This window comes from Mandrillus leucophaeus, unplaced genomic scaffold (genome assembly GCF_000951045.1).
Source record: "Mandrillus leucophaeus isolate KB7577 unplaced genomic scaffold, Mleu.le_1.0 Scaffold1265, whole genome shotgun sequence".
In the NCBI taxonomy this organism is placed as follows: Eukaryota; Metazoa; Chordata; class Mammalia; order Primates; family Cercopithecidae; genus Mandrillus; species Mandrillus leucophaeus.
The window spans coordinates 214,967-228,262 of NW_012101043.1; the positions used below are offsets into that span (position 1 = coordinate 214,967).

General features: G+C 37.5%; 1 protein-coding gene across 1 annotated transcript; it reads right to left on the minus strand.

Annotated features, from left to right (window-relative positions):
* Positions 1–11,680: 11,680 nt before the first annotated feature.
* On the minus strand, positions 11,681–12,674 carry LOC105533596 (olfactory receptor 10X1). The gene has a single exon (XM_011972067.1). The coding sequence runs from the start codon at positions 12,635–12,637 to the stop codon at positions 11,681–11,683; it is 957 nt and encodes a 318-aa protein (XP_011827457.1). The 5' UTR covers positions 12,638–12,674.
* Positions 12,675–13,296: the final 622 nt, after the last annotated feature.

Sequence of the window (13,296 nt, forward strand, 5' to 3'; positions counted from 1 at the left end):
CTGCTATTATGACCATGACTCTATTAATAAATCTATGGGGTAGCTATGTATCTTCCCGGATTTTTCCTCCGTGGTAGCAGAGATCTCACTCATTGCTCTATTCTAGTTAAGTTCATTACTTTGGCCATAATACATAACTGATGCATATATATCAAATTAGTTAAGAAATAAATAAGGTAATACTTTAAGAACTTTGGAATTTAAAAGGTAGAATGTTGTTTCAGGGGTGGAATATTGAACCTGTTTTATTATTTGTAAAATAGTTCTGCTGCTGCCACTGCTGGTAACATTTGTCATTCCTACTTCATTAGACTATATGACATTAAAAGAGATAATTAGCTGAAAATTATTTGCCCATAATATCACACAATTTATTACTGTGAAGCACGTTGGTGATGCCATAGCTCTGTGGGCCTGAAACCATGTAGATGTCACTTGGATCTTCCAAATTAGCTATTCACACCAGCACAGTTGCCTGGATTCCTATTTAACCTCTACCTTCTAGATATTACATAAGCGAAGGTTAGTAGTAGATGGCCTGGTGTTCAGTGGTGCTCTATGGGAAGCAACACAAGCCTTCATCTGGAGACACACTGGGCAGAGCTCTGTGCATAGGCATATCCCACTCCCAGAGAAAACTGCCTGTTTTGTTTTCCTTTGTTTCCCTTGAATTCCTCATTTATCATCACAAATTGAAGAATCTTAATGCACCAACCAAAACACTGGTGAATTAACAACTGAGGACTGTTTGAAATTATTATAATTACTGTCTTCGTCTGTATCTACAAGGCATATAAAGAAGATATAATAATAATTGATTACTCTGTGAAGGGTAGTGAGTATTTTTCATATGTTGACTTAATTCTCACGACAGCCCAGTGAGTTTAAACACCATTGTTTCTATTTGTAAATGACACAGAAAGATGAGTGATATTTTTTCTCAAGATCATACATCTAGAAAATTGTGGAAGTGGAATAAACCTAGATAATCTTACTATGAAAATATGGTGGGAAATTTAACCTGTATACTACACATCTTCCATGGAAATAAGTAAATGTCCATGGGTATAGCCAGGTGGACTCATTTATATAAGAATAAAGGGTTTTGTTTGTTTGCTTGTTTGTCTGTCTTCTCTGTGTATGGCAGTCAAATTCATTCAAAAGATTTTTTAAAATCTCATTTGAATTCATAGATGTAGACTTAATATGACAGCTATTTCTTTGGGTCTTGCCTTAGGGCAAGGGAAGTGCTACACCCTAAACACGTCAAGATTGGCTTCTGACTCTCTTATCATGGCTTTCTTCTTTTTGGGTTCCCCTTTCCCATATATATTTTCCTACCCTGTCCAATGCATTTACAAATCTCTAACATTTTACCACATTGCCACTTAAATAAAAAATCCTTCACCCTTGTGAACGTTTTGGATGCATTTCTCGGGTGCTATATTTAGAATCATAAACATATGAATAAAAGATTAAAATGACAGGGTACTCACTCTGAGATGTTCGAATGATTAAGGTTTTCCAAATTTTAAGCACTTTGTATATCTTGAGAAATTCAAGCGATTTTCGGGATTATGAGGAACTGAAAATCATGGGGAATGGATGAAGGATTTGAGGGTGTCTAACCTGAATAAAGACATAATTTGTCACAGAAGAACACCTATTTCTTTGCTTGCCTGTCTTCCACATCCGCACACATACCCTGCCTTTTGATATTTGTCAATAGTTTGCTTAACTTTTGTTTCTGGGCAGGTATGGTTTGCCCTAGAAACTCTTCAATAAAGTTGATACTTCATGCTGGTCTCTAAGTCGTTTGTGACATGGCAGGGCTGAGGTTTTGCAGATGGAGCCCTGAAGCAAACAGAGGCAGCAGTAGCCAGCCCTTATTACATTTCCCTTATTGCATTCTCATCAGGGACATAGCCCCTTAGTACACATTGTCATGGTGACCTATCTCTCCCCAACAAGACTGTGTCCAAGTCGCCTCAGGGACCATTTGTTCTAGGGCATAGGTGATACAATGAAAAAGCATTGTCCAGAGGGACACGGGTGTGCACTGAAGTGGAGTAAAGTCCTCGGGTTCATTTCCTGAGTGTCATCTGTGTAGAGCTTCCCCAAACCCTATTTTCAGAAGTGCCTAAGAGGCGCCTAGATATGTTGATAATTCAGGACTAAAATTCTTTTGAGGAAATAAAACAATAAAGTAAGAGTTATGGGCAAATTAATTCTGATAGGTTATTTAGACTATTACATTTTTTGAGAAGATGTTTATTTGTTAAACTCTGTTCACCGTTGCCTCTTATCACTTGTTTGTGTTTATATATGAGTGAGAGATGCTTTATCTCTCTTCTGTAAGTCTACAAGCTCCATAAGGAAAGCCTGTATGCTGCTTGCCCTTCTTTACAACCCTTTGTAAATAAAACTTGGTGCACGGGGAAGATCTCAGGATAATTAGTGGGAAGATGTGTAGAGGAGTGCTTGTGAATTCCTGACTCCTGCCTCAAATCTGCGTCTGTTTCTGAAAATAATGGGGTTTTCTTTCTCTTTCCACACTGGTTTTCTTGACTGTCGTTCATACCTATATTGCTTCTTTGCTTCTTGGTCTACTGAACTGTCACAAATGAAGTAGGGTACCTCGTAGGGTGTGCGCTAAGCAGCCTATCACTGAAAGTGTTCAAGCAGAGCCTAGACGACCTGTTTATGATGCAATATTGGAGAGGAAGTGCCTGCAGTAAAAATGATGGCTCTCTTCTCTTGGCAATAATGGCAATTTGTTGTACTGCAGAACAATAGAGCTGTAAGCAAGTACTTTGCAAAAGATTAAATGATGCTATAAGGAGTTGGAGAAATGCAGTTATTGCTGAGATTTTAGCTCAAAGTGGTAAGGAGATGGTAACTCTCAGAAAACACAGAAGGCAGAACAACATGAGAAAGCCAGGGATGAGGTCAGTCTTGACATATTAAGTTCAAGGAAAAGGCAGATATATGCAGCAATAAATCAGAAATATTGGCTTGGATCTTAATTCTGCCTTCAGTTTATAAACTTGGGAGTCAGCATTAATAACTACGTAAAATCACACTTGATAAAATGTAACCAGAGGAACAGAGCTGAGAACAAAAAGAAAGAGAAAAATGGAAAGGAAGTGCTTGAGAAATGCAGACCAAAGAAGGAAAAAGACCAAAAATTGTCCAAGACAGGAATTGTAAGAGTACAGTGTTTTCTGGAGGTTAAGGGGCTAGACAATTTCAGGAAGGTGAGGGTGGTGATAAAATAAGAAAAAAGTGTTAAAATTAAAAAGAGGAAGCTGTTTTTATACTTTTTCCTATTGGTGCAAAAAATACACAATTGCTATTTACTGAACAATCACTATGTAATGTATACTGGACATTTTGCTAAAAACTATACATACTTTATTTAATTATCTCAGCAATACAATGTAACTGTAATCTAAACTACCAAGTTTAGATTGGTACAAAAATATAACTGCTTAAATCAGACAGAATTTATTTCGCTTTCATATAGCCCTACAGTGGTGAGTGGTCCACAGTTGGCAGGGCCTGTGGAACAGCTTGACTTCACAAGATTGTAAAAAGCACAGGCAGATGGTTGGTCCTCCCAGACTCAATAGAAGGCTTCTATTGGAAGTCCAAGGCACTATTCTGTTTTTCCATGTCCTTTCCATCAGGAAAGCAGAAAGAGAGAAACTGATCTTCAGAGAGATATAGAAGTTTCACCCATCATTTCCACTTATATCTCATTGATTAAAAACTTGGTCACTTAATAGTCAAACCTGGCCACAGAGAAAGCTAATAAATGTAGTAACTAACTGGCCATCTGTGTACTCAGCTAAAATTTCAGAGGGTTCTATTACTAAACTCATAGCAAGAATATATATTATCACTGGCAGTTTCAGATTCAAGAAATTATGATCTGTTAAGGAGGTAAAAATGATGCTTTAAAAAGGTAAGTGATTATCACAGAATCACACAGTATGTGGCAGAGACACAGAATCACATAGTATGTGGCAGAGACAGAAATTAAACTCAGATCATATTGATTCCGAGTTTATTTTTAGATGATTGTAGATTCATATGCAATGATGAGAAATAATACAGAAAGAACTCATGTGTCCTTTACCCAATTATCCTCAAGAGTAATGTCTTACAAAACTATACTATGCTCTGACAGCTAGGATGTTGACATTATTACAGTGAAGGTACAGAACATGTCAATCACCACATGAATCCCTCTTGTTGCTCTTTTATAGGCACATTCACATTTTTTTTTTTTTTTTTTTTTTGTGAGCAATAAAGCTTTTTAATCACCTGGGTGCAGGCAGGCTGAGTCCGAAAAGAGAGTCAGCAAAGGGAGATAAGGGAGGGGCCGTTTTATAGGATTTGGGTAGGTAAAGGAAAATTACAGTCAAAGCGGGGTTGTTCTCTGGCCGGCAGGAGTGGGGGTCACAAGGTGCTCAGTGGGGGAGCTTTTTGAGCCAGGATGAGCCAGGAAAAGGAATTTCACAAGATAATGTCATCGCTTAAGGCAAGGACCAGCCATTTTGACTTCTTTTGTGGGGGAATGTCATCAGTTAAGGCGGGGCATGGCTTTTGCACTTCTTTTGTGATTCTTCAGTTACTTCAGGCCATCTGGGCGTATACGTGCAAGTCACAGGGGATGCAACGGCTTGGCTTGGACTCAGAGGCCCGACATTCCTGCCTTCTTAATAAGAAAAATAAAACAAAATAGTGTTGAAGTGTTGGGGCAGTGAGAATTTTTTTCGGGGGTGGTATGGAGAGAGAATGGGCGATGTTTCTCAGGGCTGCTTCAAGCGGGATTAGGGGCGGCATGGGAACCTGGAGTGGGAGAGATTAAGCTGAAGGAAGATTTTGTGGTAAGGGGTAATATATGTCACTCACATTCTTAACCCTTAGCAGCTTGGCAACCACTAGTCTATTTTCAATTTTGATAATTGCTTCATTTCAAGTATGCTATGCACACACACACACACACACACATCTCTGTGTGTGTATATATATATGACAGAATCACAAACCTAGTATGTGACAAATACAAAAATTAAACTGAAATGTAAATATTTATGTATTTATAAATATATATGTATACACATAGCTGTATGGATTTATAAATATACATGTATACATTTATAAAGGTACATACATATATATTTTTAGTGTTCTTGTGAATTTTTCTCTTCAGTGATTATACTTTCAACTCTAGAGTTTTCATTTGGTTCTTACTTACATTTATTTATAGTATGTACCTTTAGTGATATTTTTCATTTGGCATAATTGTCTAGAGATTGATTTAGATTGTGTGTTTCTATCAACAGTTTATCCCTTTTCATTGTTGAGTAATACTTCAAGACATAGATATATACAGCTTAAGTAGTTTCTTCTTGAAGAAAATTTTGGTGATTTCCAATTTTGTGTGTGTGTGTGTGTGTGTGTGTGTGTGTGTGACAGTTTCACTCTTGTTGCCCAGGTTGGTGTGCAATGGTATGATGCTGGATCACTGCAACCTCTGCCTCCTGGGTTCAAGTGATTCTCCTGCCTCAGCCTCCCAAGTAGCTGGGATTACAGGTGTGTGCCACCATGCCTGGCTAATTTTGTATTTTTAGTAGAGACGGTGTTTCACCATGTTGGTCAGTCTGGTCTCGAACGCTTGACCTCAGGTTATCTGCCTCCCTAGGCCTCCCAAAGTGCTAAGATTACAGGCTTGAGTCACCACGCCTGGCCTCCAGTTTTTGATTATTTTAAAAGAAGACAATTTTAAAATCCTTGAGATTGAATTCTTAGTTGACAAGTTTTGTTTTGTTTTTTGAACACTGAGTCTGTTATCCCACTGCTTTTTAGTCTTCGTTGTTTCTGCTAAAAAGTCAGCTGTTAAATTGGGGCTGACTTGTAAATAATGGGTCATTTTTCATTTGATGCTTTTCAAAATTTCCTCACCGTCTTTGACTTTCAGCATTTTTACTATGATGTGTCTTTTTGTGTACCTCTTTGCATTTATCCTATCTGAAATTTGTTGAGCTTCCTAGATGTGTAGCTTTATGTTTTTCAATAAATTTGGAAAGTGTTCTGCCAGTATGTCTTCAAATATATATATTTTTTTATCCTTTCTCTTTGCTCTTTCTTCCTGGTACTCCCATTACACCAGTTTTGGTGTGTTTAATTGTGTCCCAGATTTCTCTAAGGCTCTATTTTTTTCATTTTTTTTTTCTCATTTTCCTTTGAGCTGCATAATTTTTATCACTCTAACTTCAAGTTCATCATTTTCTTTTCCTGTTAGTTCAAATTTATTGTTGAGTGCTCTTGTAAACTTTTCAGTGGTTATACTTTCAATTCCAGATTTTTAATTTGGTTTTTATTTATAATTTCTGTCTCTCTGTTGGTATTCTGTATTTGATGTGATATTGTCATATACCTTCCTTTACTTCTTTAATCATGATTTTCTTTAGATCTTTAAATATATTTACAGTGGTTATTTTGAAGTCCATCTTTTAGATATGGCATCTAGTCACACTCTCACCAGCAGTTTTTGTTGTCTGGTTTTCTTTTCTTTTTTTTTTTTTTAAGTATGGGTCATATTTTTCTCTTTCTTTGCATAGTTTATAGTTTATATGGGAAACTGGAATTTTGTATAATATATTTTAGAAACTCTGGTTATTCTTCTTTCTCCCCTCTCTCCCCACTAGGTCTTGCTTTCATTATTTGCTTGCTTACTTGTTCAGTGACTGGCTGGATTATTTTTGTAAATTCTCTCCTCCCCTATACTTCTGCTGTGTTAAGTCTTTGATGTTGCTTTTCAGAGGACACACATATGCCTAGTCACCCTGGGGTGACAATAATTTTGGCAGAGCTTATGTTGTCCCCTATCCTGACTACATCCAGCTTTTAATCTAATAATTACCTGCTGATTTCTCCATTGTTTCCAAAATGCCCTAGAACATAAATTTCTCTACTGAGTAATTCAATAAAATTCAGACTTCTTTGAAGGAATGATTACTGAGGTCAGTGTTTGCGATTTGTTATTACCCAAAGAGGGTTCCTCCTGGCTCTTTCTTTTTCCTGTTTAGAGGATGTATTAAATGATATTCAGGTAGAACAGTCTATTCTGGGGATGTTGGCCAACAATATGGGTAAATTCTATAGTGATCTTATGTGGGTACTGTATCTCCTGAGTGCTGCCATAAATCTGTATAACCCTTAACTCATATTACATCATAATTTCTTAGCCTTCCCACTAGTAGAATGTAAGCTTTTTGAGAGAAAAAAATATGTCTTGTGTGTTTTTGTTTTCCTCATGGTTAGTGTAGTGTCTTGAACAGAAAGAGTTTTTCATACATATAGAAGAGACAAATGGATTTTTTTCACAAAAAGCAATCTACATTTAATGCAGAACAGAAGTAAATTATCTCCTATTTTGATTCTTCATTAACGTCTTACTATATTGCTTATTGACAGGAGAGAATATTTTCATTTCTTCCCATTAAGGAAATTTCTTGGGTATAAAAATTTAGAAAACCCAATTGAGAAACTGGGTCAGAGACAAAGTCTTGAATTATAATAATATCTTAGATTATAGAAGAAAGATATGATATAAAGAGGAAAAAAAGAGTTTCACATGTATGCTGAAGTATATAGCTATAGTTTATTCATTTTTATTACTACATGCTGATACATACATGAATATGCCATAATTTTTCTATCTATTCTGTAGTATATTAGCTGAGTGATTTTCAGCTTTTGCCATTTTGCAAATATTATGTCTAAGGACATCTATGTATGTCTTAAGATACACATGTGCCGACTATTCTTTAGGGCATACACATAAAGTAGAAAAGTTTAACCACAGGGTATGAGAATCTCAAAATAAGTTTATAATACTAGACTGTTTTCTAAAATGACTGAACAAATATACACTCTTATTAAGAGCACTGTTGGCTCATGCCTGTAATCCCAGCACTTTGGGAGGCCATGGCGGGTGGATCATCTAGATCAGGAGTTTGAGATCAGCCTGCCCAACATGGTGAAACCCTGTCTCTACTAAATATACAAAAATTAGCCAAGTGTGGTGGCAGGCACTTGTAATCCCAGTTACTCGGGAGGCTGAGGCAGAAGAATTGCTTGAACCTGGGAGGTGGAGGTTGCAGTGAGCCGAGATCACAGCATTGCACTCCAGCCTGGGTGAGAGAGCAAGACTCATCTCAAAAAAAAAAAAAAAAAAAAAAAAAGCACTGAAGGGTTCTTGTTGCTGTTGCTTCATGTTTCTTTTTTGACACTCGTTAATCTAGGCTTTCAATTTTAGGCATTCAAGTGAGTATGTGGTAGCACCTCATTGGCTTTTTTTTTTTTTTAATACTTTAAGTTCTAAGGTACATGTGCACAACGTGCAGGTTTGTTACATATGTATGCATGTGCCACGTTGGTGTGCTGTACCCATTAACTCGTCATTTACATTAGGTATATCTCCTAATGCTATCCCTTCCTGCTCCCCACAATAGGACCCAGTGTGTGATGTTCCCCTTCCTGTATCCAAGTGATCTCATTGTTCAATTCCCACCTATGAGTGAGAACATGCGGTGTTTGGTTTTCTGTTCTTGCGATAGTTTGCTGAGAATGATGGTTTCCAGCTGCATCCATGTCCCTACAAAGGACACGAACTCATTCCTTTTTATGGCTGCATAGTATTCCATGGTATATATGTGCCACATTTTCTTAATCCAGTCTGTCACTGATGGACATTTGGGTTGATTCCAAGTCTTTGCTATTGTGAATAGTGCCGCAATAAACATACGTGTGCATGTGTCTTTATAGCAGCATGACTTATAATCCTTTGGGTGTATCCCCAGTAATGGGATGGCTGGGTCGAATGGTATTTCTAATCTAGCCTTTTAAATTTAGCCATTCAATTGAGTATGTAATAATACTTCATTGAGATTTTTTAAATCATTATTGGGGTTTTAATGTTCATTTTCATGCTTACTAGTGAGACCAAACACCTTTTAAGGTATTTATTGAACATTTGGATATTCTCTTTTATAAAAGATCTATTTGCATCTCTTAGAAATTTTTCTATTGTCTTTTAATTTATTTTTTGAGAATTTTATTTCTTTTAGAAATTGTTTATACAGCCATATACCACACAATAATGTTTTGGTCAATGACAGACCACAAAGACAATGATGGTTTCACAAGAGGATAAAACAGTATTTCTATTGTACCTTTTCTATCCTTAGATATATTTAGATACATAAACACTACTGTTAGAATTGCCTACAGTATTCAGTACAGTAACATACTGTACACATTTGTAGCCTAGGAACATTAGGCTATATCATACAGTCTATGTGCGTTGTAGGTTTGTGTAAGTACATTCTGTGATGTTTACACATTGACAAAATCACAAAGTGACACATTTCTCAGAATACATCCTCATTGTCAAGTGACGCATGACTGTATATACCAAATGAGGGCCTTTGCCAGTTACGTGTTACAGACTTTTTTCTCTTTCTGTGCATTGCTTTGTTTAATCCTTACATTATAAAATAAAATGTAAACACAGAAAATTATCTAAACAAATACATAGCTTAGTGAATCTTTCATGAGCAAAACCCTTTGCAATTACTACCTAGACCAAGGAAAAGAACTTCACCCATCAGGAGTTTTTCCTCTGTTGCCCAGGCTGTAGTGCAGTGGTACCATCTTGTCTCACCGCAACCTCCGCCTCCCTGGTTTGAGCGATTCTTCTGCCTCAGCCTCCCTAGTAGCTGGGATTACGGGCGCACGCCACCACATCTGTCTGATTTTTGTATTTTTAGTAGAGACTGGGTTTTGCCATGTTGGCCAGGGTGATCTCGAACTCCTGACCTCAGGTGATCCGCCTGTCTCAGCCTCCCAAAGTGCTGGGATTGCAGGTGTGAGCCACGGCGCCTGGCCCAGGAGTTTTTCATGTGACCCTCGCCCTGCCCAATCACAGACCCTCCTTCTAAAAGTAATTATGATCCTAAATTTCATACTTATCACTCTGAAATTTCTTTATAGCTATATGATTTGGCTTTCTTTTCCAGTCTCTCAATAGTGTCTTTTTGATGAATAAAATGTCTCAATTTTGATTTAATCTGCCTTTTTCACTTTAGTCAAAAATTTTACATACAATTTAAACAGTATTTTCTATCCCAAGTTGGTGAAGATATCTTCTTAATTACCTTTTAAAAGTTTTATTGCTTCATTTTTCAAATTTAGTTTTTGATTTCCTGAAATTGATTTTTTTTTCAGAGTTTGTTTTTCCCATATGGATATGTTATTTTCCTAGCACCAGTTATATTGAAAGTCTATCATTTTCTCACTGTACTGAAATGCTTCACTTGTCATAAAGCAAGTGCCCATATGGGCATGAGTCTTCGGGTATTTTCAGCTTCCATTTACTTACTTATTTCTGGCAACTAGCAATCCCCACCACAGTCACTATATCAGGCACAAGCAGGCTAATTGATCCAAATTTAGGTTCAGGATCTTGAGTCTAGACTTGACGTAACATCCTCTGCATCCATAATAAGGGAGTAAATAGTATTTATTTTTGAGACTTTTAGCTTCCCTAGATTGAATAACCAATTGTCAGGAGTGGAACCAAAGGAAAAGAAAATGCTTGCCACTAAGTAATGGCTGCAGATTGAAGGTAGCAGAGATTTTTGTCTGCACCTGTGTCATGAAAATAATCCCAAAGAAAGAGTGTCATGGTCAGGGATAAATTTAATCAGTTAATGTGCATAATGAATTTATCCATCATTTCATTTATTTTATAACATTCCCATAAGTAACAGAACTCAAAATTACATCAATACTCTTACATCTCTTATCAGACATGATTTGTCTCATGGGAGGTGCATTTCAGTGCTTCATAGCGTTTGCCTAAAAAAAAATCCTTAACTTTTACATCTTTTATTGTTATTATTATTGTTGTTGTTATTATTGTTTGAGATGGAATTTTGCTCTTGTCACCCAGGCTGGATTGTAACGGCATGGTCTCTGCTCACTCTGCCTCTTGGGTTCAAACTATTCTCCTGCCTCAGCCTCCCAAGTAGCTGGGATTACAGGCACCCACCACCATGTTCAGCTAATTTTTGTATTTTTAGTAGAGATGGGGTTTTACCATGTTGGATAGGCTTGTCTCAAACTCCTGGCCTCAAGTGATCTGCCCACTTCGACCTCCCAAAGTGGTGGGATTACAAGCCTGAGTCATGGTTGACATCTTTAGGTATTTAAACATCTCTCAGTGCAATGGTTTTATATGCTGTTTTACAAGCCTGAGCCATGGTTGACATCTTTAGATATTTAAAACATCTCTCAGTGCAGTGGTTTTATATGCTATTTTTTCCTTCCACGCTTTTTACTCAATTCATGAATAGTGCAGGACGCCTGGAAGTTGATTATCAGAATCTTATATCTGCAGGGACATTCTTCTTCTGACACTGGATAGTAGAAGGGTTGGACAGCCTCTCTAACAAGCTAAGTAGATGCCTGTGTTGACTTAGTTCACAGTCTGAGTCACTTGCTTCTTATATCCCAACCTCTGGAACAAGGCAAATGGTATAGGTTTCTCCAGAGGTCACAGGATAAATGCCCCTATTGAATTCTGGGGACATTGAGCCATTCTTCAAACAAGCAGCAACAACTTAAGATTATTTTTCAAGGCAATTGTGTTTCCCATCATTCTTCTAAAAGCATTTTTCATGTCCTTATTCCTCAGGCTGAATATGATGGGGCTGAGGAAGGGGGTAATGACAGTATAAGGGACTGCTATGAGTGTGTCATCTCCTGAGGCTTCTGGCTTCAAATAAACAATAGATGCAAAACCAAAGTGGATTATAACCACTGTGAGATGGGAGGCACAGGTGGAGAAGGCCTTCTGCTTGCCCTCAGCTGAAGGAATCCTGAGGACAGCAGAAATAATGAAGACATAAGTCAGGATGATGAGCAGAAAGGTACCCAGCAAGCCGGACACTGAGATCAGTGTTACAATGAATTCTGTGAGATTACTGTCTATGCAGGACAGCCTAATAACTGCCCGCATATGGCAGAAGAAGTGTTTGACAAGGTTGGGTCTGCAGAAAGAGCCCCTGAATATCAGTGCAGTCTCTGTAAGAGAGATAAAGAAGCCTGCAGTCCAAGCAGAGGCCACAAGTTGTCCACATACAATGTTGGTCATAAGCAGCGGATATTTTAGAGGGTTACAGATGGCAAGGAAGCGGTCATATCCCATCAAAGTGAGGATGATACACTGTGTACCACCAAGTCCCAAGAAGAAGCACATCTGTAAGCTACAACCTATAACTGAAATGCTTCTGTCCATGGCCAGTAGATCTTTCAGCATCTTTGGGACGATGGTCAGTGTGTAGCAGGTCTCAGAGAAGGAGAGTGAACAAAGGAAGAGATACATAGGGCTGTGGAGGGACCTGTCCACCCGGGTTAGGCCCATGATGGTCAGATTACCTGCAAGGGTGAGAAGGTAGAGACAAAAGAAGACCACAAAAAGAAATGTCTGTACATGTGGGTACACAGAAAAGCCAACAAGAATGAATTCCTTCAGGACTGTTTGGTTGATCTTCATCATTTGAATGTCTGAAATTTGAAAGAAACAACAATAAACATTCAACTTTTGAATGACACCATCAAATGAAAATTGTGATGACTAAGATAAATCATCAGAATTACAATTACCACTGCTTTCTCATGTAGTTTAGCAAAACTATTTATATGTAGATAATGTGTTTTTCTCGTTTTTCATCCATTCATTGTTTCCTTTATTCAGCGGCTAATTAGTGATGACTTAGTATATGACATCACCATGTATATGACAAGAAGGCTTGCTCTGGCCTATTTTTAAAAGGATTTTATGAGCAGGTGATATAATATGGGAGGAAACACTCCAGTTGATGCTCAGATAAAGGAGGTTCAGATGCATTAGGTGAGCTTTATTTGGATGAGCTTCTGAACACAGAGAAAACTTTTAGGTGGATAATAGACAGAGTCAGGGTCCAACACATAAACTTCCACACATTGTATGGTCTATAAATATTTACTGTGTAAATATCGAGAATTGATTTCCAAGTAATTTTAGGACAAAACTTGGACAATGACTTGCAATGTTGGAGAAACCCAAAGTCATTAACCCTTCTTGAAGAATATATTTAGGTCCTAGAATTTTAAAGGAAAGTAAAAAAACAAACAAACAAACAAACAAAAAACAAAAAGTGTCATTATTTCTACTCT